We start from the raw sequence: 24,622 nt of genomic DNA on the forward strand, positions 1-24,622 counted from the left end.
CCCAGATCTGGTCTACAACTCTCTCCACTGACAGGGGGTAAAAAGGGAACGTTTCAGTACTTCTTAACATATGTCGTAGTCACGTTCTAAAGCAGATCTCATGGCTTCTGCTGTGAAACAGAAAAGCATCATTTTGAACATAAGAGGGTGCATGCAGGAGTCACAGCAGCAAATCCGTGTGAAAAGAAGAGACATGGGCTGCTGGGAAGACATGCTGTGCCTGGGGCTGTTCTCATGACCACAGGGAACCCAAGACACAAGTCTTCCTGCTGCAGGATGAAGCAGGGCTTCACAGCACAGCCAACCCCCTTCAAACATAAAAATAATGCTCTGGATCACCAAGAATGATGTGATGTTTACACTTGACACTCTTACTCCAACGCTGAGCCTCGCCCCATTCCTGAAGTCAAAGGCCCAGCCCCAGTCCCTGCCCCAAGCTCAGAAATTATGTCATCTGATACCCTGGCCTTGCCCGTGCTCCTGTACTGAACAACCTCTGACGTCTCACCTGCTAACTCCGTCCAAGCCCACCTCCTGCCACCCCCGCCTCTGACCCTGGCTGGACTCCATGGAGACTACACAGCCTAGCCAGTCCCAGGTCCAAATAGCTCCTGTCTCATCTTGCCTGTGAGGTGCGGAGTCTCCACCCCTGCCCACCTGGGCACAGATCTAGATTGAGTCTCTTGTCACCATCCTTTCCCAAGGTCGAGCTCTGGAATGCCGCACCGGCCAGGTCCCCCAGAGCACTGCTTCCTGGAAAAGTACAAGGGAGCGAGGACTCTGAGCTCACAGGCCCCATGTTCTTGCAGTCAATTTAGTGGTTTTTAAGATAGTACTGCTCAGGGGCCTCCCTGGTGGCGCAGGGGTTAATCTCAGTGCTATCAAGCTGTCACCAGCCACTGCAGCACTAGTTTCCATTGCCAGCCAGGGAGCTGACCCACGTGGCGCAGCAGACCTCTCCTGTCTCTGAGCTGCTCCCCTCAGCAGTGTTTTCAGTGAGTCCGCCTGTTCTACTCTCTACTCTGTCTCTGGTGAATCCTCTCATCCCCCTCCCCCCACCTCTAGCCTACACCCCAGATCTTGTATCAATAAATAAATAAATCTTAAAAAAAAAACAAAAACAGTACTTCTCAACACTTGAATGCAGTATGCACGACCTGGGGATCTTGTTTAAAATGCAGGTTCAGATTCGGTAAGTCCAGGGTAGGGCGTAGGAGTCTGCATTTCTAACAAGGCCCAAGCGAAGCCAATATTGTTGGTTCAGGGAACACATTTTTGAGCAGCAAGTTTCTAGAATACTAATTGCTATGGCTTTGCAAAATATCAAAAAAAAAAAAAAAGTTCACAGTAACAATAGCCCTAATTTCCACCAAGGAAGGAAGATAATGTATTCCCTCCTAGTATGCTCTAGTCCACAGAATTTGGAGTCTGTGCCACATGTATTTTGCACTAATCAAGCATTTACTGCTTTGAGTTTTACTGAAGAGTTTTCTATCAGTATGTTTTGTTACTGCTCATGCATCTGATTGCTTTACAGCAGTCACTCATTCTGCAAACATTGATTGCTGCTATGTTGGGGCTATAAGCATACCTCGCTCCTTTGTTCGGTAAGCCAACAAGTCATTCAGGGAAACAGGTATACAAACAAATATTTTTAGCCCAAAATGGTAAATACAATAATAATAATAGAGTCTGTATAGGCCCTCCATGGTGGCCCAGGGGTTAAAGTATCAGCGCTATCAAGCTATTGCCAGCCACTATGGCATGAGTTCTATTCTTGGCCAGGGAGATGACCCACATGGCACAGCAGACCTCTCCTGACTCGCCCGCTGCCTCCCTCAGCAGTGGATTTCAGTCAGTCTGCCTGTTCTGTTCCCCACTCTGTCTCTGGTGAATGCTCTCATCCCGCACCTCTGGTCTACACTCCAGCTCTTGTATGCATAAGTAAATAAAATAAATCTTTTAAAAAATAAAATAGGGGCCTCCCCTGGTGGCACAGTGGTTGAGCGCTGGACTGCGAAGCTGCCCGCAGCCTCTGCAGCGCCGGTTCGATCCCCGGCTGCTCCCCGGCTCCCAGAGGAGGGTCCCACATGGCGCGCAGACCTCTCCTGCCGCCCGCTGCTCCCCTCAGCAGTGTACTTCGGTCCTTCTGCCTGCTCTGCTCCCCGCTCTGGCTCTGGTGAATTCTCTCACCCTCCCGCGCTTCTGACTGTACCCAGTGCTTGTATAAATAAATAAAAATAAATTTAAAAAAACAAAGAGAAATCTTCCTAGAGTGACTGCTCTGGCCTCACTCCCCACTGACTCACCCCATTCTCCACTGAATAAACATCTCACCCTTTCCAGAAAGGGGCATGCAGTCTGTCCTGACACCCTTCTTTTCCTGCCCCCTCCGGAGCACCCCTTTTGTCCCCCAATTGGCTGGGCTGCTCCTGTCTTTACTCTTCCAGAACTGGGCCCACTGGTGCTCTGGGCCAGGCCTGGGCCTCAAGTCTTCCCTCACCAACCTGACCTGGGGACGGGACCGCGCACCTCACTCTGGTGCCTGCTTTACAGTCCACCAAAGGAACAAAACTAGAGAAGGGGTGTCCCCAGGGACGCAGCAGGTTGAGCGCAGCACTGTGAAACTGTCCGCAGCCTCCGCAGAGCCAGTACAATTCCCCGGGCGGCCAGGGAGATTCCCACATGGCTCGGCAGACCTCACCTGTCTCGCCCGCTGCTCCCCTCAGCAGTGTATTTTGTCAGTCTGCCTGTTCTGCTCCCTGCTCTGGCTCTGGTGAATCCTCTCACCCTCCCACGCCTCAGGCCTGTACCCCAGCTCTTGGATAAATAAAAATAAATCTTTAAAAAAAAAAATAGAGAAGAATGTGTCTCACTTGGGGCCACAAAACCTCCCACAGGCAGCGGCTCTGGGCCCCCAGCTCTGCTCTCTGCGTGGGACACACTCCCCCACAGCAGCCACCTCCAGGGCCTCCTGGCCGGTGGACGGGCCTGGACAGAGGGGGGCCTCCAGCGCACAGCTCCCAGGGCCTCTGCTCAGCCCCAGCCCCCCCCCCCCCCCCGAGGCCGGCAGCGGCCCTGGGAAATGTGCCTCTCGAGACTCAGATTTAATTTCCCTCTTTTATGCTGCCAAGTTGTTGATTTTTTTCCCTCTAAATCAAATGTCCTTTGGCAATTATTCAGCTAGCGGGAGGCCTTTGGGACTGTCTTTGGGAAGTTTCCCCAAGACTCTGAAGGAGGCTTCAGCCAAAAAAGAAGCCACCGCTGCCTCGGCTCGGGACTCTCTGCTACGGTGCCCGTGACCCCGAGTCTGGTTCTGAAGCCTGGGCGGCGAGGACGTCACCCACTGGGGAGAGTGTGTTTGGCCCCCCCAGTTTCTCATCTCCCTATAGAACAGAAAAGAACGGGCGTCCAGAAGACACAGGCTCGCCCAAAGCCACAGCAGGGTAATAACAGAATTCTGGAACCTCAGTCTCCTCTTTTGCATCCTGCCTTCTCCTCCCGTCCCTCGTCCCCTCTCTCTCTGGCCTCCGGACTGGGGTTTGATAATAAATACCACCCGCTGAGAAGATGCCTCGTTTGCCAGCACCGTCCTCCTCCTTCTGACCAACCAGGCCCTATGTGCCCTGAACACTGCTTGGCCTCCCTCTGGGGCGAAGGCACGTTGCAGCTTTGCCCCAGAAGTTCCAGCTCAAGGAACCCAAGGACAGAGTGAGACCAGGGTCCGAGTCAGATCTGGAGCTGAGACTCATCCCGGCCCCTCCCCATGCCTCTCCGGGTGGTCGGCACACCCCGAACTCGGGGCAGAATGGCACCAGCTGTTCCTTCACCCCCATGAGATTTCTTGAAAAGCCCATGAGGGTGTGGGGCCTGAGTCCTCCGGGGGGACTCTGTGACCCCCCACCCTGAAGGGAGATGAAACAGCCAAGCAGGAGACGGGCTGGGACCTGACCTGTGTCTGCAGCGTCTGGGCAGAGAACAAGTCTGGAGCCCCTGGCAGCTCCTGACCTTGCCCTGTGCCCGCGGGTTCCGCTGCTCCATCCCCCATCCAGCGGCCGCGCTGACCCGAGGGCAAGGTGGAGAGCAAGAAAGCAGAGCTCTGGCCAGATAAAGAGCGCTCAGGAGACTCAGAGAAGGTGGCCCTGCTGGAGCCGGACTGTGGGACCAACTCCCAATTCTACCCTCGTGGCTGCAGGACCCCCTGCCTGGGCCCAAACCCCCACTTTGAGAGGTTCTGGACAAAGACCATGGCCGAGCACAGGCCCCTCCGGTGTGAAGAGCTTGTGGTGGGGCCTACAGAGGCCAGGAAACCACGAGCCAGTAGGTGGAGGTGGGGGTCAGCACCCTGGTGGCCGGCTCCCCGGTGCAGAGCCTGGGAAAGGCCCTGCGGGAGGGGCACAGGGTGCTGGGGCTGGTGAGCGGGAGACGCTGGGCTCGGGCGGGTGACCTGGCCGCCCCCGTGTCCAGGATCTAGACACCCGTTCGCCCTCATCTGGGGGGCAGAATAGGGCGCCCGAAAAAAGTGACACGGTGGGGGAGGGGAGGGGTACCAAGGGAAGTGATGTTTGGGCAGAGGCCCGAGGAGAGCAGGGAGGAGGCTGGGGAAATAGGGGTGTCCTGGGGAGCTGGGCGTGGAGAGACAGGCGCTTAGGAGGGTTTCCAGGCTCGGCAGGAGCAGCCGTGGAGGAGAGTGGTGCGGACGGTGGAGGGTGCGGGACGGGCCTTCGCCGAGGCAAGAGAGGTATTTGGGGCTAGTTAGGCCTCGGGTGCCACTGAGACAGCCAAGCAGAGAAGCCGCAGAGCCCGTGGAAAGGCAGCTCTGCAAGTCAGAAAGAGACGTGACCCGGAGGGGTGACCTTGCAAGAGGGGTGATCTCGCAAGAGGGGTGACCTCGCAAGAGAGATGCCCTCGCAAGAGGGGTGACCTTGCAAGTCGCCCGCTCAGTCAGTTTTGAGCAGGGGGACGCGTGAGATCACCTGGGGAGAGCACCCGCAGGGAAGGAGCGGAAAGGAGGGGGGCTGGAGGAACCCCAACTTTGGCCAGGAGTTGGCGGAGATGTCCAGGAAATGGCTGGACGCGGGCGCCTGGGCCTTGGAGAGGCGGGCGTGCCTCTGCACGGAGATGGCGGCCTGGTCCCCACCGCGCCTTCCCGCCAGCAGCTCTTCGGGGTCCGCTCCACGCCCCAGAGACTGAGCACACACGTGCGTGGGGCGGGCGGAGGGAGCCGGGGTGCTGGGAACTCGGGAGCCCCGTGCTGCGAGAGCCCTCCTTGCCCAGAGGCCTGACCTGGCAGGCAGGCCAGAGGCTGGCGGCCAAGCACAAGAGCCCACGCGTGCTCTCCCCAGGGGAGTGTCTTTCCTGGGGGCAGGACGGAGCCCCACGGAGGCTGGGCCTTGCTGTGGCAGCGGGCTGGAAGGCCCACCTGGAAACCCCCGGGGTTTGGCTGCCGCCTCCCCAGAAACACCTGGAAGGATCTGGAGGGCACCCGGGTCCCTAAACTCCAAAAGGAACGAGCCCCGCCACCCCTTCAAGCGCTTACCCCTGGGGAGGCTGGGAGTCCCGCCTCCACTGCAAACAATGTTTGCCTCCCCCCCAGGTGCAGTCCCCCCAGAATTTCCTCCACCAGGGCCCCCTGCACCATCCCCTCCGTCCCCTGGGCTCCTCCCTCCCTCCCTCTGACCCCTCTCCCCCCTCCGCCCCTGCAGGACGTCTCTGGTTTATAATTGTCCGTTTGTTTTTGTTGCGTTGTGTTGTATTTTGTATTGTTACTATTTTTCCCCTGATGTAAAATATAAATAAATAAATAAATAAATAAATAAATAAATAAATAAATAAATAAATAAATAAAAACAATCCCACCTACTGGCCTCCTCTGTCTTCTACTGAGAAGAACCTAGACCCAGGAGCCCTTCCGGTCCTGCAGGGCTCCCGCTGGCTGCCGCTGCCTCCCGCTGCCTCCCCAGCAGGGTGCATCACTAAGGTGGAGCCCTCCTGCCAGCAGGGTGCATCACTAAGGTGAGCCCTCCTGCCGCAGGAACACACTCTCCCTGCTGTGACTGCACCTCCGAGGCGGCCACACCCTGCAGAGTCCTTGGCTGCAAATTCCCAGCGGCCCCTCTCATTGTTGCCCACCCCCCCACCCCCACCCCAAGCTCGCCATCCCCTCCCCCCACTCCCCCCACCCCTACCCCATGTCCAAGCCCCAGGACACGCACATGCCACCTCCATCCTGAGCTGCGGGGTGCAGAAACCGGACCCCTCCTAGAGCCCCCAGGCATGAGGGGGGGCAAAGCAGGCAGAGGTTTTGTCCTCAAACGTTTTTTAATAAATAGACAAAATCCACTGGCGAGATTAAGCCAACGGAGGGCAGGGCGGAGGGGCTGCTCAGGAGGGCCGAGCTCCTGAGTCAGTAGCGGGGAGTCCTTCCCAGCCCTCAGACTAAGGCACTTCAGGGAGACAGACAGTCCTTGGGGTCCCCTCATGCAGGTGACTGGGAGAAGGAGGGGTCAGGGTCCTTCTCCCCACCTTTGCATCAGGACACAGCTGCCCTTCTCGCCCTGCCAACCCCCCATCCCTGATTTACCCCCTCTCATCTCGCAGCATTCTGGGGAGAGTGTTGGGGGGATTGTCATGGGGGGGACCTGTGTCCCCGAGGAAACATCCACCAAATCCTGATGGGACAGCAGCACCCGTCCCACCCCAGGAGCCGCTCTGAGGACGGCGCAGGGCCCCAGGGCCGGGCGGGGGCACGGGCACTAGGCGGTAGCGGGCCCGGGGTGCCCGTCCGCACCCTGCTCGGGGTGCCCGTCGGCAGCGAGCATGGGGTACGCGTCGGGGCCCTCCCGCCGGGGACTGCCCCAGTTGCTCCTCAGGATCGTGCCTGTCTTCTCCTCCTTGAACTGCTGTCGGTCCTCCCTGGGGATCTTCACCGCATGGTACTGGGGCACTGTGGCCTCGGGGTGCCGCACCCGCTTGAAGAATCCCACCTGTAAGGACCCAGGCCAGACGTGAGGGCCCTGCAGGGCGGACCCCTTGAGCAAACACCGGCACAGCCGGTTGGTCGCCTTCACCACCACGGGACAGAAAACACCCGCCACAGCGGAGGGGGCTGGGCCGGGTCCGGTGCAGAAGGCAGCGCCCCCAGGTTCTCACAGCAAGAGAATGGCGGGGTGGGGCCCCCCATGCAGGTCCAAAAACATCCCCCTTGGCTCACAGAGTGGGGGCTGGGGTGGAACATCAGGATTGCGCACCCCAAAGGTTTCCACCCACCCAAGCTCTCTGAGACCCAACAGCATCACTGAGAACAGGAGCAGGATCTGAGGGAAACCGCGGCCTCCTAGGCCCTGCACAATCCAGACGACCCCCGTGTCACACACTCAGACCCAACGTGCCCACACAGGGCGGCAGCATCTTACAGCAGGACCCTCTTCGCCACGAATGTGGCGGCCTAGTGTCTCCCTAAGTCGTGAACGTGCTGGCCCTGGCACACCCTTGCACACTCATTCTCAGAGTCACCCAAGATGCGACATGCTCAGACTGCATGGCACCGCCTTGCACACTCATCTGCACACGCATGCCCAGAGAAGACACGCAGGCGGCTCCCTGCACTCCCACATGCTCACACCCTGGAGCCAGCTCCTGCGTGTCTGTGCATGCCCCAGCCCCAGGGGTGTGCACTCGCCCTCCTAACGCCCCAGTGGCCACCCGCCGCCCGCCTCCCAGCACTCACACCACCCTCGTGCAACCGCATCTCTTCACCCCACGTGCCTGGTCCCCTGAACGCTGGGAGCTCTACCGACACTCACACACACACGTACACACAGACACATGCATACAACAGTTACCCCACAGTCCCTGGGCCCCCAGCTTCCACGGCAGAGGGCTGCATGGCCAGGCGGGCCCGGTGATAGTTGGTGGGGAAAGATGAGCTCTGGCTGCTCCGGTGGAAGAAGCCACACTGGGGGGTCAGGGGAGGGAGGGGGCAAAAGAGGGGGAGGGTGGGCAGATTGAGGAAGGATGCGGGGCCCTTAACTCTGCTCTGGCCCCCTTCCACGGGAGCAGCAGAGGGGGACCCTGGAACCAGGCTCAGGAACGCATGAGTCTCCCCTAAGAGTGGCCAATGAGTCTCCCCTAAGAGTGGCCAGGTCCCCAGCAGCTTGGGGGCCTCAGCTGAGGCCTGGCCCACGGGTGACTCACAGTCTCCAAAGGCCGTGCTTGGCCTGTGACTGAGCTGGGGTGGGGGAGGGGCTCCACAGCGTCTCAAGGACACGCACAGCCCAGCCATGGCCACAGCTCAGCGTGCAAGGGCTGGGTCGACGCAGGCCCCCAGCATGGGGAGGGTCCCAGGGCCACCCCGGAGGCAGCTCCCGGCACGGCTGGCCATTTGGTCCTGGTTCCCTCCCAGCCTTCCACGGCCCGCGCTGGCCCGGCGAGCCCAGCTTCCTGCCTCCGTGTCGCTGCCCCCACGCCCTTCTGGAGAGCCCAGACCCGCTGTCCTCGTCGACATCAGGCCCTCAGCCCACCCGCCTCCTGCACGGCCCGACCCCAGGAGCGCCTGCCCGCGAGCCTTTCCCCCTGGGGGTTCCATTACACGCCGTCCTTGGTGCCACCACCCGCGCCTGGGACGTAGGTCTCGCCCTGGCCACCGGGCTGCCAACTCTCCGGGACCCAATCTGCCTCTGACTCATCTCTGAAACATCCAGGCTGGTAGAGCCCCCGGGCCTGGCAGGCCAAGGGTCCAGGGCAGAGTTACCGGATGCCCGCGCGAATGGGCCACGGAGACGCAGCTCGAGACACCCGCCCCGGCACCCCACGCGCCCCCAGACTCACCTTCCACATGAGCAGCACCAGCAGCGCCAGCACCAGCAGCCCGGCCAGCACGGCCAGGAGGATGATCCACCAGGGGGCGCCCGCGGCCACCACGGCCTCCGGGTCCAGGTAGACCGTCACCGGGATCTGGGGAGCCGGGGCTCGGTGGGGCAAGGCCAGAGCAGCAGAAGAGGGGGGCTCCCCGTGGCCAGCACCACCCCACTCGCCCCGGCACCCAGCACCGGCCCTGCAGCTCACCACCGTGGAGGCGTCTCTGAGCAGCAAGTTCTTGATGGAGGACTTCACCGTGATGTTGGCGCGGACGATCACTTCCAGGGACTTCACCGCCGAGTACTCCTAAGGGAACAGGGAGGGGGACCCCCTCTCAATGCCCCAGGCCCCCGCCTCTCGCCCAGCTCCTGGAATTATAAGGTTTCCGGGCGCAGGGAAATGCAGCACGGAGGGCACCTCTGCCCACCGCGGGTGAGGCGTGCGTTGGGGACAGGGGCAGGGGAGCTCGGATGCGCCCCAGGGAGGGGGCTGCCGGGAAGAGGAGGCCCCCAGCACCCCAGCAGAGCCCTCACCTCCAGGAAGGTGCTGTTCCAGAGGCGGCCCCAGACGTGCAACACGGCCGCGCGGTCGAAGCTGTAGAGGGGGCAGCTGAACACCACACAGCGGGCCGTGCCCCGGGCGCAGTCCTGAGGAGCGGGACGGGCAAGCCGTGGGCCACGGTGCCGCCAGCGAGCTGCCCGGGGCCACACGGCCCAGGCGTGGCCACGACAGTCTACCCAGCGCCTTCGCCGTGGCTTCCGGGCCCCCGCTCTTGGACCCCCCTCGGCCCAGGCTCCTCACGCTCATCTCTCCTGTTTCGTTACCCCACCTCAGACTCTGCTCCTCCAGAAGTCTCCCCAAATCAACCCTGTGATCCCAACGGCAGCTACCCCAAATCTCGGCTGCTCGGCTTTGAAATGAACGGGCGCTGGCGGGGTCTCTGGCCGCACAGCAGCGCGGAGAGCAGCTTCCCCAGCCGGGGCTCGACCCCGTGACAGCGCCACTGAGCACCAGCTCCCCGCAGGTCAAGGGCTCTGCTCTGGCATCAACGGCGCCAGGGGGCACCCGTGGCACCAGCCGCTGCCTCCCAGGTGTGGCGACTGTCTTGTCAACCTGCCCTGCGTGGCCGACTGCCACGCGTCTTGAGCAGCCAGCCTGGCCCGACACCCCCCCGAAGCCCCGGCCCCGCGGCGTGCTCTGTCACACCCCGAAATTCAGCACCGCCCCACCCCGCTCTGCCCTCACCAGGGTGATGTTTTTCTTCCTCTCGGCAGAGGCCACTGGCCACCAGGACGTGCTGGGCTCCAGCTGCCCGCGGGGCTCCTGACGCTCGGGCTGCTCCAGTTCCCGCCGCCTCCTATCTGCGCTGTCTACTTTCTGGAAGGAGGCGCCCGCTGAGTGTCCCCCAAGCCCAGCACCCCCAAGGCGCAGCTCCACCCCACCACCTTCCTCCTGGTCCCCAACCCGGCCACACACCCCAGCCCTGGGACATCCTGCAGCGCCCCAGCCCCTCCACCCAGCCCCGGGGCCCCGCCCGCCCCTCAGCCTCACCAGGCCGAGGATGTTGGGCCTGGGGGAGCACAGCCCCTTCTGGCCGGGCCCCCGGCCGCCCTCCAGCTCCACCCGCATGGGGTACAGCAGCCACTTCCCGTTGGCAATCTCGTGGGGCCACATGACGTTGAGGAAAGCAGAGCCCAGGGTGTTGAGGGACTGGCCTTGGTTGGAGACCTGTGGCGCGAGGGAAGTCAGTTTCTGGGCAGGCTCCAGACCCATGGGTGGGGGGGAGGGGGGAGCCAGGTGACAGAGGGGCCTCGGGGAACAGGGGTTTCAACACTCAGGATCCTAGACCCCCCAGGCACCACTCGCGGCCACATCAAACAGGAAAACTCGGGCGGTGTCCCTGGGCGGCATGGGGGAGCCCCAGTCAAAAAAGGGCAGTTGTGAGGGACACCAGGCCTCCTGATGGCCCCCACTCCCCATGGAGGCCCCAGCAGAGAACCGCCCCCCACCCCCCGCCTGCGTCTACTCAGGGGTGATGGGCGATGAGGCCTCGCCAGGAGCAGGGGCCTGGAGCTCGCTGGAGCAGCGCGTGCCACACCGGCACAGCCCGCCCTGGGGAGGGGACCGGCCCCGGCCTCGCCTCTGCGCCCAGAAGAAAGGCAGGCATCCGAGGTCAGGCGCCAGGACGCTCACCGTGACTTCATACTTGACCCTGCTGCCCACGTCCCGCTCAGACTTCATGGCGCTCTCGCCCACCACCGCGCCGGAGAAGAAGAGCTGCTGGGGGGTGGCCACCCTGCGCGGGGGACGAGACGCGGGCTGGGGCCTGGAGCCGGGCTGCACGGCCGTCGGGAGGCAGAGCCCGGGCGGGGGATCAGAGCCCCAGCGGGGGCGTGGGCGTGCCCAGTGCCCCCCACCCCCCGCTGCGAGGGCTCACCCCGCGATGGACAGCGGCAGCTCAATGAAGACACGCGCTCGCACCGAGACGGGGTGCAGCTCCTGCTCGCTGATCCTGGAGGGGGAGCGGGGCCCGAGTGGGCAGGAGGCACAGGCACTACCCCCGAGGTCGGGCGAGGACAGCAGAGCCCCTTCCAGGTGGACACCCGTCCGTCTGCCCCCGACCCCGCCAGGCTTACGTGGCCAACAGCAGCTCTACCTCCAGTTCCGTGGTCTCGATGGTGATCCCCGAGGTGCTGAGGAGGAGGTAGAAGGCGACCTAGGCCAAGCGCAGAATGGGGGGTGGTCAGGGGAGGCAGGGCGCAAGGCAGACAGTTGCCCGGGCAGGGACAAGGGCAGATCGCCAACCTGGGCGTCCCTCTTCATGGGGTTCCCCAGCTCACACTCGACGTGGGAGGCGTTCTCATTGGACAGGCACAGCGGCTTCTCCTGGCGCGGGGCGAGGAGAGGTCAGTTTGGGTTCCAGGAGCCCCACGAGAACCCCCCCACCCCGCTGGGGGCCTCACCGCGCCGTCCAGGGCCCGGACTCCTGAGTAACGCAGAGAGGCGGGGAGGGTGACCAGGAGCTGCGCCTCGTGGGCGTCGTCCCCATCGGCCTGGGGCTGGGCTGGGTCCGAGGGCAGGTTGGTGACATTCAGCTCCAGCCCGACAAACGGCTGCCCGCTCATGGCGAACAGGGCTGTGGCCCCGTCTGCATCCCTGGAGGGCCGGGTCCCACGGCTCAGACCCAAACACCCTCCCAGCCTCTCCCACGCCTGCAGCTGCGCCCTCACTGCCGGCCCCGCGCCCCGGCCTCACCTCCGGCGCCTGCCTCCGGCCTTCCCGTGCTCAAGAAGCCAGCGCGGGGGCCCGGGGCTCCGGCCGTCCCAGCTGCCCCAGTCACTTACCCTGGCAGGTAACTTAGCCTATCTAGGCCTGCACTGCCCATCTCTAAATCGGAGTTAGTCTTGTCCTTCCTCACCGGGCTGGGAAGGCCGCGGTGCGATGGACGTGTGTGCCCTGCCCGTGACGTGTGTGGTGTGGACTATGACTCCCCAGGGGAGCCCCCGTGTCCCCTCGCTGCTCGCTGGCCTTCATCCTGCTATTTTCTAAATCACCAGCAGGTCCTCCCCAGCCCTCTCTCTCTCTGCAGACCCAGGCCCGTTCCTCGAGCTTTTGCCCGCGCACCCCACCAGCTCCCACGCCCCCCTCACATGGGCAGAGGCTGGAACTCCATGTCACTGATCCGCGCGCAGAAGCGGGCCTGACCCAGCTGCAGATTGCTCTGGCAAATCTTGTCCTCGCCGCAGCCCTGCTTCAGGAAGTGGATCTGGAGAGAGATTTGGGGGGGTCATTCCGAGGGCCAAGGCATACGGTGTCACCGAGGCACAGGGTGAGCATCACAGCATGAAAGCAGCTGTGTTCGGCTCTCAGCTCTGCTCTTCTCAGCCGCGCGTCAGGGAGCTGCTTCCTGAACTGCTCGGAGCCGCACCCCTATCGGTAACGCGACGGGAGTTTCACGAAGCTGTGGTAGGAATCAGGTCAGGCCACACCACGCTCCCCAGTCCTCCTGGCGTGTAACTGCACCCAGATTTGGAATGGGAAGAGCATGCGCCCCACACTGGCCATGAGGACCTCACAAAGAGCTCTGTGCGCCCACCACGGTTGGCCAGGATGGAAATGAGCCGAGGACCTGGGCGCCTACATTTGAAGGTGACGACCCCCCACCATCCTGAATGACTGCGTGGAAAACGGAGGAGCACTGGGCCCTCTGACTAGCAACGCCTGATTGCCTGGACCACTTCCGGTCTGGGGCCTACGTGCGACAGCACCTCAGACAGCAGGAGCCACTGCAGCGGCTTTCGAGCCATGAATGAGCGTCACTGTGACGGGTGAGGCTCACCCTTCCCACCTCCCTTTCCGGGGGCCCATGCGCACCTCTGCCCGCTGGGTGCTGGGCTGGTGGGCATTGAGGATGGGGGCCAGAGGGGGCAGCCCCTGGCCAGGAGCCTGTCGCCGGAGCCGAGGGGTCTGGAGACTGTAGGACAGGGTCACCACAATGGCCCGAAGCTTGTCTTTGACATTCTCCTGGGAAGGGGAAAGACAGACGTGGATGCTAGAACAATCCCCAGGCCCCACTCCCCAAAGCCCCAGCCGGGTTTAACTTTCTTAAACCTAAGATTCTGGAGACCTGAGCAAGGAGGGAGGGCGGCTGGGGTGGAGAAGGGAGGACACCCCGGACTGAGTGCTGCGAGGACCAGGTGTGACCCTGGAAACGGCCGCCCATTCCCAGGAAGCACCGAGCCCAGGAGCGAGAGAGCGGCAGCCGGCACGCCGGGCCTCCCCAAAGCCAGGTCTCGGCTGCAGCGCGCGTTAGAATGGAAGCTCAAGGCCTCGGGGCGAGGACATCACGTGGCCTCTCTCGGAGGCCGCGGGCCCGTGTCCACCTGGAGCTGGAACACGGCGTCTCCACAGTCTCGGTCATGCTGGTGCTTCAGCCACACGGTGCCTGAGGCCTGGTGTTTGGGGTCATCCAGACTCCGGTTCAGGAAGGTCACTCGGGGGACCTGGCCCCGAAGCCGCCGGTCCGTGTCCCCGTCGATCAAGTAGTCCAGGGCTGTGGCGCGGGGAGAGGGGAGGGTGTGGCCTGGGGCGGTGAGTGGGGGGCTGCTCCGATCTGCACCCCCTGCCCCAGGGCGCCCTTCTCTCCACCTCAGAGGGCCCCCCTGCGACCCGGGGAGGGGGCCTCACTCACCCACAATAGGGCTGTAGCTGCTGGGGGCCGCGACGTAGCTGAAGCAGACACGGAGGTCCACGCTGTAGGGCAGAGCGCAGCTCCTGAGCCACGCAAGGCTGCAGCCAGGGCACCCCCCGGCCTGACCACCCCCGCCCCAGCCCCCAAGAAGGCAGAGACGGGGGGAACAGGGGAACGCCAGACCCCGAGCCTCCCCGAACCCGCTCACCAGACCGAGTGGCCGCCAGCACAGTTGGGCTGCTCCAGGTCGACGGCTCGTGGCGAGATGAAGAGCTCGTGGGACACGTGGAGGACGGGCCTGGCCCTGGGAGGCACAGAGGGCAAGAGGCTGGAGCAGGAAGGCGGCAGCGTCTTCAGCGTCGGCCCCGGCCCGGGGTGGGGTGCGGGCCCGGCGGGAGGCGGCAGAGCAGGCGGCGGGCTCACCTGAAGAGCACGGCGGCGTCAGCCAGGGACCCCACCAGCAGGTCGGGGTAGTGGTTCCCATCCACGTCCAGGCCGCCGGACAGAGAGTAGCCGAAGGTCTTTATGCCCACGGCTTCGCCCTCCAGCACCTGCAGGACCAGCCCGTGAGCCCCCCGCGCCCATCACTCCAGTCTCTCCCGCCCCGCCCTCTGCACCGCTGCCCCCCGGCCCGCCCCGCCAGCCCCGCAGCCCCCCGGCCCCGCACCTGTGAAGGCTTGACGACCACCCCCAGGCTGCTGCCGTGGTAGATGAAGACCTTCCCGTGCCCATCGAAGGGGGCCCCCACGGCGATGTCTGCAGGCATGGGGGGGCGGTCAGGCTTGGGGGGCCACGGGGCGACGCCACGCAGTTCCACATCATTCGTGTTCTAGCTCTCTAGGAGGCTATCGCGTCCCCGGGCACCCGGCAAGCGTCCTGTCTAACCCCCTCAGCCGGTGCAAGTAGCCGCAGCCCGGAGAGCTCGAGCAGCTCGACGAGACCACGAAGCTGACAAGGCTCCGCGGCGAGTCCAGGGCTGCCTCCCCCCACCACCCACCACCCCCACCCCGGAGCCCTCAGCAGAACCTGCCCTCGCCCCGGCCCCGGCCCTGCCTCCCGCCTCGGCCTCCCTGGCCGCCCCTCCCACCTGGGAAGCCATCTTGATTGAGGTCCCCCAGGACAGCCAGGCTGATCCCGAACATGGAGTCAGGGGCGCCACAGAGCCGGAGAGGGGAGACCCCAGCCCAGTGACCGCCCTGGTTCATGTACACGTACACGGCGCCCCCCAGCTCCTCTTGGCGCTCAAAGAAGTAGGGGGCACCCACGACCAAGTCTGTCCAGCTAGGGCGGGAGGGGAGAATGTCGGTGGGGGGCACCGTCTAGCCAGGGGGGTCGGGAGAGGCCAGAGGCCCCTCAGACCGCCCAGACCCAGCCCCCCCTGGGCGCCTCCCCCCTCCGCCCCGCTCACCCATCGTTGTTGAGGTCGGCCACGGCCAGCGAGGAGCCGAAGCCCGAGGTCAGGCGCTCCCCGGCCAGCAGGACCTCGGGCACCAGGCGGCTGGCGCTGTCTTTGCGCAGAATGACCACAGCGCCCTTGTGGTTGGCGCGGGGGGCGCCTGCCACGAAGCTCAGCTCCTCCGCACGCACCAGACCCTTCCCGGAGTCGATGGAGAAACCTGGGGGGGCGACTCCCCCGTGAGCCCACGGCCCCCGAGACTCAGGAGCCAGAGCGTCCCCGCTCAACGATGGGTGAGCGGGGCGGAGGGGGGAGGTCCCCGCGCCCGTCCGCAGCCAAAAGACGGCCTCACCACCCAGATGGACCCCTCTTCCTGCCCCGGAGGCCAAGCAGCCTCCCAGCTCCAGGGACCGGTGCTCAGCTCGTCTTGCCCCGGGCGCCGGAGGGAAGAGGAAGCCGTGTCTGAGCCCCGAGGCTGAAGCTGGCAGAGCGGGGGCATCCCAGACCCCCTGCACGCAGGAGGGACCTGCTCCCCTCGGCACCCAGGAGGCCAATCCCTGCACGGCACCTTCTTTGCCCCCAGCCCCCCACCCTGGCCCGGAGGGGAAGTTTCCGCGCGGGGAGAGGTGGGGCCCGCCGAGGCGGAGCAGCTGGGGAAGAGCCTGACGCCCTGAACATCTCTCGGGTCCGCTCCTTGCAGAGCCCGAGGCAAGGGTTCCCCACGCGGCCCACAGCCTGCCCTCGGGGGAAGCCCCCCAAGGCCTCGCCTCCTTCCTTCCCAGGAAGTCTCGGCCCGCCTGGATCCTCAGAGACCCGTTCACAGCCCCGGGCATCCACCCCGGCCGCTTCTCTTCAGCGGGGCCCCGGCCCACCTCCGCTCTACAGTGCGGCCCCAGCATGTCGCCCCGGGCGTGTGCTTGGGGGGTCGAGCGGGAGGAAGAAGGGAGGCCAGACAAAGCCCCCAGGGCCCCGGAGCACACGGGGAGGCGCTTACAAACCTAAGTAGCTATTCAGGGCCAAGTCTCCGGCCGGTCCTGGGAGCCGGTCAGCGGGGTCCAAACTTTTATACACCAGCTGGTCAGGGTCTGAGCTATCAATGTTGGTCACAAAGAGCAGCCCTGCGGGGCGGTCAGGGGGACACACCAGGGGAGGGACGTCCAGGGCCAGGGCCCCGGAGCAGAGACAGAGGCGGACAGGAAGACGAGAGAGAAGGCAGGAGGGAGAGACGGAGAAAGGCCAGGACAGACACGGATAACCGGAGACGGAGACGGAGACGGAGACGAAGGGGCGGGAGCACGGAGGGGCGAGAGAGAGGAGCAGAGGGTTAGGGCGGCTCGCGCCGGGAGGCGTCCCTACCAAGGTAGCTGTTGGCGGGGACCGGGATGAGGCGGGGGTCCTGCTCCTTCTCACCCCCCGCCTCGTAGGGCCCGTCGTCCAGGTGCGCCAGGTCCGCCGAGCCCTGCACGCAGAGCTCCACCCTGGCGGTGCCTGCAAGGACAGACCCGTCAGTGCCCGGGACGCGTCGGGCACCCTCGGGCCAGGCAGGAGGGAGGCGGCACACAGGCAACCCCTCTTCTCCTTTCCAGCCCCGTCTCCGCCTCCCTCCCCTGTCCAAGCTTCGTGGGGCCCCCGGACTTGGCCTCACACTCACCGAGAGTCAGCTCGGCCGCCGGCAGCGTGCAGAGACGGGAGTGGGGGAGATGAGGCGCGGCGGGTGCCGGAGCGTGCAGGCCCCGCCGCGGAGCAGGCCCAGCCAGGCACGGGGGGCCATGCCAGCATGTTGAGGAACACTCGGCCATGCGCAGGAGAGGAAACACCCCCGCTCGAGCGTGTGCTGACACGACGGGGCGGAGGCGTGGCGGGGCGGCCCCGAGGCAGTGAGCAGGTGGGCATGCGAGGCCGCGTGCTGCCCCCAGCCCTTCCTGAGGTCGCAGGACCTCCCAGCCCCCGGGGCGACTCACCCTTCCAGTTGTAGGTTCCCGGGGCCCCAAAGAGGAGGTAGTGGCTGTCGGGGGAGAAGGCGGCCGCGGCGCCTTGTTGGCAGAATCCGAATTGCTCGTGGCCCTGCGGGCGCCCCTCGCAGAACTTCCACTCGCCGCCGTCCAGCTCGTCCCGGACGGCCAGGTCCTGGCTCAGCACAAAGCAGCGGCCGATCACGTCCCTCGTCTCCAGGGTCTGGGCCACGCGCTGCCGAGTCTCGTAGCGGTGCGCGCACGTCTGTGTGTGGAAGGGGCAGGGGTCGTCCACGGCCGGGCCGGGGCCTGCCGGAGCTGCCCTGCCCGCGGGCACGCATTGGCAGGCGCAGATGCCCACGTGCACACACACGCACACCCACTCACGTAGGCAAGCACCACCGGGTGTGTATACACAGCACCCACGCGCCCGTCTGCACCCATCCTTGGCCGGCCCTGGCCACCCACGGGCACACCTCAGGCAGCGCCCAGCTCCTGCCTCCAGCGACACTCAGACTGAAGATCCCCGACGGGCTGAGCTTGGACCCGCCCCGGCCCTGGTCTGCGAAGAGCTTCCTCGCCTCTCTAGCTCCCAGCACCGCTTCTGCCTGACAGTCTGACTCCAGCCACCCGCCTGCACGCGTCTCTCCTCCGCGCGCCTCCTCTGGAGCTTTATGGACCTGGGACTCTGTCACTCATTTCACACTCGCCGCGCTCCACCCCATCTGCCGTGACGGGTGTTATCAACCCTGCGTGCGCGTGTCCGTGGGAGACACCGCGAGGAACAGACACAGAGAGACAGAGGACGGGACCCTCCATGACTACGCAGCAGGTTGTTTGAGCCCCTTTTTCTGTCTGTGTCGCTTTATATGTCTCCTCTCGGAAACTAGCACAGCGCCTGATCTTAGTAGATTCTCAGTAAGGGCCTCCCTGGTGGCACAAAGGGTTAAGTCTCGGCACTATCAAGCTGTCCACAGCCACGGCAGCACGAGTTCGATCCCAGGACATCCAGGGAGCCAACCACATGGCGCAGCAGACCCCTCCTGTCTCGCCCGCTGCTCCCCTCAGCAGTGTATTTCAGTGGATCTGCCTGTTCTGCTCCCCACTCTGTCTCTGGTGAATCCTCTCACCTGCCCTCTGCCACCTCTGGCCTGCACCCCAGTTCTTGTATGCATACATAAATAAATCTTCTTAAAAAAAAAAGATTCTCAGTAAGAGTCTGGCAAGGGATAGAGAGATGAATGATTAAATCCGTAAGGACAGGGCCCTGTCTTGCACATTGTTACATCTCCCTGAGGTCCTGGGAATCAAATCACCACACCACACGCCCAGCCTGAGCGCCGCAGCAGGACTGGCGTAGCGCGTGCGCACACCCTGGGCCGCGCCGTCACCAGAGGTACTCACGACAATCTTGCCCCCAGGCCCCTGGCTCCGAACACTGACTCCCAGCCACTGGTTCTCCTTGCTCTCCTTCTGCACATCAGCTGGAGGCAGGACACCGGGAATTAGGGGAGGGAAGAGGAGGCCAAGTCCCCCCTTCCAGCCTCGGGGCCCTCCCCCTGTGCCAGCCCGCAGGGCCGCACCTCCCCGGTCGATGTCCACTCTGTGGCAGTCCGTCTCCTCCGCGCTGAGCGGGCATGCAAAGAGGCCTCCAGTGCGATTCGCTTGCTGCCCGGGCAGGGCCAGGGCCTGGGGAGCGCCCACCAGCAGCCTGTAGGACGGGCGGGGCAGGGGTGAGAGCAGAGCCCCGTCCCCAGAGCCACCCAGGCCCAGCCGCAGCCCCAGCCCTGGCAAGGGCTAAGTAACACCTCTGGCCATGCAGTCATCCCGTGCCGTGTGTGTATGGTCTGGGTGAGGGACCAACACGCACGCCAGGTGTCTACGCACACACACACTCACACGCACACACGCACACGCCAACCAAGCAGCCTGGCCAGGTCTGCCCATGGTTTGAAAGAACCGCCTGTTCCCGGCACCTGTTCCTGACTAGGCCGTCCCCACCGGCTCCCTGGCCCCATCCCAGGCTCTGGCCTCCTCCCCCACCCTGGGCCAGCTGAAAGCCTCCCAGAAATGCCAGGAACGCTGCAAGCAAAAGTCACAGTGACCCAGAGTGGCACCAGGTGGAGGCCCAGGGACCAGCTTCGGAGGCCAAGCGTGAGGCGAGATACAGGCCTGCTTCCCACCACGGAAGACCCCAGCCCCCCACAGCCCAGGCTTCTCTCAGACACCCCGCTGGCAGGGAGGGAGGGGTGACTTCTGCCTCCAGCCCTGTCCTCCTCGTGGCCCCCAAATCCTCCATTCTCTGCCCCATCTTCCTGCTCCTCCCCACACCCATGATTTTCCCTTCTCCACACCCACCCACCTCGCCGTTCCCCCCGCCCCGTCCAGCCTTCTCTCCCACCTCCCCCTCAGACGCTTTCCCAGCTACAACTTTCTTGGCAGGACATTTTTCCATCCTCACAGCCAAGGCTTCTTCCCCGGGGGAGGACTGGGCTGGGAATGGAGGCTGCCTGGGTCTCCCGGGGCTAAACCCCCAGGCCAGGAGTGAAAACGGGGCGAGGCGAGGTGATTGGCGCCAGCTGCCCGCAACTTGCTCTCTTCAAAGAAGGAGCAGGACGAACCTGGAACCTCGAGGTCCGCCTCCTACACCCTCCCTCCGCCTCCCCTGCCGAGGGGGCAGGCGAGGCCCGAAGCCGAAGCCGAAGCCGTGTGGGACAAGATTGCAGACGGCATCTGCGGGGCGCTGTGCCAGCGCTGATGGCTCAGGGACGGGGGCACTGAGCCGCTCTCCCTCCCCTGAGCAGCTGTCATCCCGGGTCAGAGCCAATGTCGAGAGGAGACGGCTGGGGAGTGGCAGGAAGGAGAGCCTGCACTTGGCACCCGCTAAAAACTGTTTACTGAGAGCCCATCAGCTGCAAGGCCTGTGGCAAGCGCTGGTGAGACAAGGACGGGATATTTATCCAGCACCTACTGTGGGTCGGGCCCTGGGCTGATGCCAGGGGTGTGGGGAACGCGCATTACTCACGCTCTACCTGTGTGCCGGGCGCCAGGCCTGGCAAGTCGTGTGCATTATCTCATTTAACGGTCACATCACTCCCATGTAAGGCTTTTCCCTCACGCACAGACAGCACTTAGCCAACTGAATCCAAATCCCCACCTGCCTCGCTGCAACACCCAGTCGTCTCCCAGTACACCCGGGGGCCGCCCGTCTTCAGAAATGGGAGGGAGGGGAAGGAACGGGCCCCGAGCAGGAAAAAAAAAAAAAGGAAACAGGTGGCATGGGTGGCCGGCCGGTCTGCAGCCAAGCCAGCACAGCCCCCCATCTCCGAGCACAGTGGGGCATCTCTCGGGAGCCTGGGGCTGTCCTTCACCTTCGCCTGCCCCACAGGAGGCAGCAGGGCCTGCTTGCAGAACCCACATTTCATGGGAGGTGACGCTCAGAGACACCCAGGCCTCAAGTGGCCAGCGCAGCGAAGCCCCTGGGCCAGCTCGCAGGCGGTGTTCGGTGTTCGGTGCTCCCGCTCCCCTGGAGGCCAAGGGAGGGAGCACGGAGACAGAGGGCTCCACGTGCCGAAAGAGGCTGAGCCCTTGGACGAGCTGGGCCCCGTCCTCGGGGGAGAACAGGCCAGCCCCTCCGGGGACAGGCGCTCCCACCAGCAGCCTCTCCTGCCCCGCCACCTCTGTCCCAGTCTCCCACGCCTCCTGGCTTTACCCCGCCACCCCCAGGCACCCCGCCTCTCTGGCCAGAACAGCAGCCGCAGCTGAAGTCCTGGCAGAGGGAGAGGCAGCCGGGGCAGAGGGAGTCCCCGGGGCCCGGCTGCGTGGAGGCAAAGGAGAGGCGCACGACCACGGCCCTCCCCACCCTCCGCGCACCTCCCTGCAGCCCACGCCCCGCCGTCCCCGAGGCTCAGGCCGGTGGCCCTCGGGAGGGTAGTGGCCGGCGGGCTGGCTCGGGCCTGGGGATGCTCTGCCAAGCCGTTGGGCCCAGGCTCACGGCGAGGCGCTGAGCTCTTCTCTCCCCTGTGGGCCGCAACTCAAGACAGTGAGACACTCGTGGTGGGCCTTGCGCTATTCAAAGCGATTTGCCTCTGTCAAGAACCGTCTGGCCCCCACAACAGCTCTACGCGGCAGCCTCGTGTTCGTCCCCGGCTGAGAGCAGAAGGAGTAACAAAGCTGAAACCCCCCAGCAAAGCTTAGACTCCAGGTCTCATCCAGGCTGAATCAAAGACATCAAACACAGCTGGGTGCTTGCAGCTGGTGAGCGCCCTGAAACTCAAACGCTAAGGACGCCCCAAGGTACCTGGCCGGTCTCTCGTCGGCCACCGGGCAGCAGAGCGCCCCCTGCTGGAGCAAATGCAGGGTGAGGCGAAAAGGCCCCCCTGGGAATACCCTGAGCTCGGCCCTGGGAGACAGACTCAGGGGCCACCTTCAGAGAGGAGGGGGGGTGAGAAGAAACGAAGCTATTATAAATAACCTAGAATTTGCCTGGAAATAGCTCTGAGGGTTCGGCATGTCCTAAAAAGGCCTCCAGCCCTGGGACTCTGGCAGATGGTGGAAGGCGGGAGGGAAAGAGCCAAAGATGAGGGAAGACGCCGATGAAAGACTGCAGAGGTGAAGCCAGCTGCTTGCTCTCCCTTCCAAGATTTGGGGTGCCACTGGCCCTGATCCTGGATGACAAGATGATGGGAGGAGAAAGATTAAAGCCCCCCCTCTCTGCCCGCAGGCAGCAGGAGCTGGGGGGGAGTCCCTGGGGACAGCATTGATCCCGGTAATGGACACTTAGTGTGGCTTAGGCACTGGCCTAGGAGAGAAAATCCTCCTGGCAGGAGGGGCTGGGAGGCTTTCTTCCCCTTCTTGCTTCTCTCTCTTTTCTTTTTAAAGGGGGAAATCAGGTTTATTAACAAAGGCAGCGAGGGAGGAAGAGAGAAGGAGAAATAAATTAATTGACCAACACATGGGCAAACACCATCTGTCCTGTTACCAGGCTGTACCGGGATGCCAGTCGGGTCTGCAGAAGCAAGAAGAGCTCTTGCTTCTCTGTTTAAAATCATACAGGTAGCTGCGGCCAATGAGGCGAGAAGCATGGCAGCCCCAGGCCCGGGCAGCACCGCGGGCATCTCCCAGGAGCCCCGACCTGGTAGGGAAAAGGCTAGAATCCTCTGCCCCCCACTCTCCCTGCCTGGAATACCCGCTGCTGGGATCCCAGGAGCTGGAAATCTCCTGCGCAGGAGGAAGGGGAAGAGGCTGCCAGCATCCTTGCTGGACTCTCTCACGGCCGCTGCTACAAACTTGTGGGGGTTCTGGTTGCTGACACCATCTATGGCCAAATCACCCAGCGCAGGCTGCCCGCCCGCCTGGACCTTCTCCCAACCTTCCTGCCATCCAGAACCGGGCAGCGGCAGGTCTCTCCCGGCCTCCCCTGCCTGCGGCCCTCCCACCGTCCATAGATGCTCTGCAGGACGTTGCTTCTGGAATCTCCTCTCCAACCTTCCCGTGGCACCTTCACCCTCACTGTATTTTCCTCTCCTCCTTCCCTAAGCTGAGAGGAAAGGCTGTGCCTCCCCTCCCAGGCGGGGAGCCTGCGGCAAGGGGCCGCCTCAAACCCCGGGAGGAAAGGCTGCGAGGATGCAAGCTGGGAGGCAACGGCAGAGAAGCTCCTGCCCCAGCCCAGCCCCTGGGTCCCCAGGCCTGCGGGTTCGCCTCCAGGCCCACGGAGGGTGTGGGGTGTTTGTGGGCCGCCCCTGTCCTGGTGGGATGGGGCGCTGGAGAGAAGCGGGCTGCGGGGATCTGCGGCTGGGTGCGGACGCCGGGCGGGCGCAGCGACTCACCAGCTCCGGGGTCGGGGCTGCAGCTGTCGGTGCAGAGCCACGGAGAAGCCGAAGAGGCTCCCCGGCTCGCCCTCCTTGCTCAGGGCGCCCAGCACGTCCAGATTGAAGGCGCCGGCCCCTGGGAAGAGCAGCCCGGCGAGCGAGGCGCCAAGAAGGCAGCGGATCGCGGGAGCGCCCCAAGTCTCGCGACCCGGAGTCCTGGCCATGGGGGGAAACCAGCGCGCGCTCCCCACGCGCGCAAGGAAAGCCGCTCCCCGAGTGCCGGGCCCCCCAAGGCTGGCCTCCGAGGTCCGAGTTCGCCGGCCCTGCAGGGGTGTCTCCGCGTCCCGCCCTCGCCGCGCTCTCGGCCGCCCCGGCACCGGCTCCGGCCACTGCAGCCGCCGGGCGTGCGCTCCCGCACCCGCCCCGCCGGCCGCCCCGCCCCGCCCCGCCCCGCCCCGCCCCGCCCCGCCCCGCGCGCCCCGCCCCGCCCCGCCCCGCGGCAGGTGGAGGCCGCCCCGCCGCGCGAGGGACGCCCCGGCCCGCGGTTCGGGGTGGGAACCGGCGGGCGCGCACCCCGCCCCGGCCCCGCCGCGCTCCGGCCCCGCGCGCCCCCCGCGCGCGCCCCAGCCCGGCCGCGGCGCCGCCCGCAGACGCGGGGAGAGCAGGGCCGGGCGCGGGCCGGGGTGCCCGCGGCGGAGCTGCCCGCGGGAGGGGGGCAGAGGCACCCGAGGGCGCCCCCGCGCCGGGTCCCGGGCAGGGCCCCGCAGGCCGCGCGCCCCGCCCCCGCCCTCCCGGCCCGGCCTCCCCAAGCCCAGCCCTCGGCGGAGGGGGACGCGGAGGAGAGCGGGGGGGCGGGGGGGCGCGGGGGGCGCGGGGCGGCCGGCGGGGAGCGGGCGGGCCGGAGAGCGGCTGGGCGGGACCCGAGGGCAGGACCTGGGGCCGGGGGCGCGCGGCGGAGAGGGGGCGTCCGAGAAGGACCAAGCAGAGCCTGGGCCCGGGGCAGAGGCCCCCCGCCCCCGGCCCCCGACCTCCCGCCCCCCGGCCCCCCACGCTCCCCTCCCAGCCTCGCCGGGAGGGGCCTGGAGCCGCGAGGGCGCGCGGGGCGCGCGGGCCGGGCGGGCCGGGCGGGGCGTCCGCGGGGACCCGGGCTCCGGCGCTTTCCCAGACCCTGCCCCGGGCGGAGACCGGAGCCGCGGGGAGGGGACGTTCCCCAGCTCGGCTATTTATAGCTCGGGTCCGGCCGTGGGGCCAAGAAGAGCCGGGAAATAATCTGGCACCGCCGGAGGCCGCGTTCTCCCACCGCCCTCCGGGGCTCCGTCTGCCCAGGGCTGATGCGCGCCCGTCCCCCCCCCTCCTTCGCCTGCTCGCCCGCTCGCTGGTTTTGTCTCCCCCGAAACTCTGCTTCCCCTCCCTT

At 65.0% G+C, this 24,622-nt stretch overlaps 1 protein-coding gene across 4 annotated transcripts; it reads right to left on the bottom strand.

Moving 5' to 3' along the window:
• Positions 1 to 6,206: 6,206 nt before the first annotated feature.
• Positions 6,207 to 23,549, bottom strand: ITGA7 (integrin subunit alpha 7). Of its 4 annotated transcripts, none has more exons than XM_037514926.1 (26): positions 23,227 to 23,549; positions 18,982 to 19,109; positions 18,803 to 18,882; positions 17,408 to 17,663; positions 16,857 to 16,934; positions 16,445 to 16,564; positions 15,459 to 15,666; positions 15,138 to 15,331; positions 14,718 to 14,806; positions 14,474 to 14,601; positions 14,259 to 14,354; positions 14,051 to 14,112; positions 13,743 to 13,912; positions 13,234 to 13,383; positions 12,510 to 12,625; positions 11,823 to 12,015; positions 11,665 to 11,745; positions 11,496 to 11,575; positions 11,297 to 11,371; positions 11,053 to 11,155; positions 10,411 to 10,587; positions 10,105 to 10,236; positions 9,393 to 9,506; positions 9,067 to 9,165; positions 8,830 to 8,955; positions 6,207 to 6,986 (listed from the first exon to the last, which is right to left on the bottom strand). In XM_037514926.1, exons 1-26 carry the CDS (start codon positions 23,430 to 23,432, stop codon positions 6,756 to 6,758), a joined length of 3,492 nt encoding a protein of 1,163 aa, XP_037370823.1. In that variant the 5' UTR covers positions 23,433 to 23,549; the 3' UTR covers positions 6,207 to 6,755. The 4 variants fall into 4 exon arrangements, with proteins under 4 accessions (XP_037370823.1, XP_037370822.1, XP_037370826.1 ...); XM_037514925.1 differs by having other exon boundaries at positions 16,803 to 16,934; XM_037514929.1 differs by lacking the exon at positions 16,857 to 16,934.
• Between the last annotated feature and the right edge of the window lie 1,073 nt (positions 23,550 to 24,622).

The sequence above is a fragment of the Talpa occidentalis genome, unplaced genomic scaffold (assembly GCF_014898055.3).
Source record: "Talpa occidentalis isolate TD23 unplaced genomic scaffold, MPIMG_talOcc4v2.1 talOcc4.16, whole genome shotgun sequence".
NCBI classification, from domain to species: Eukaryota; Metazoa; Chordata; class Mammalia; order Eulipotyphla; family Talpidae; genus Talpa; species Talpa occidentalis.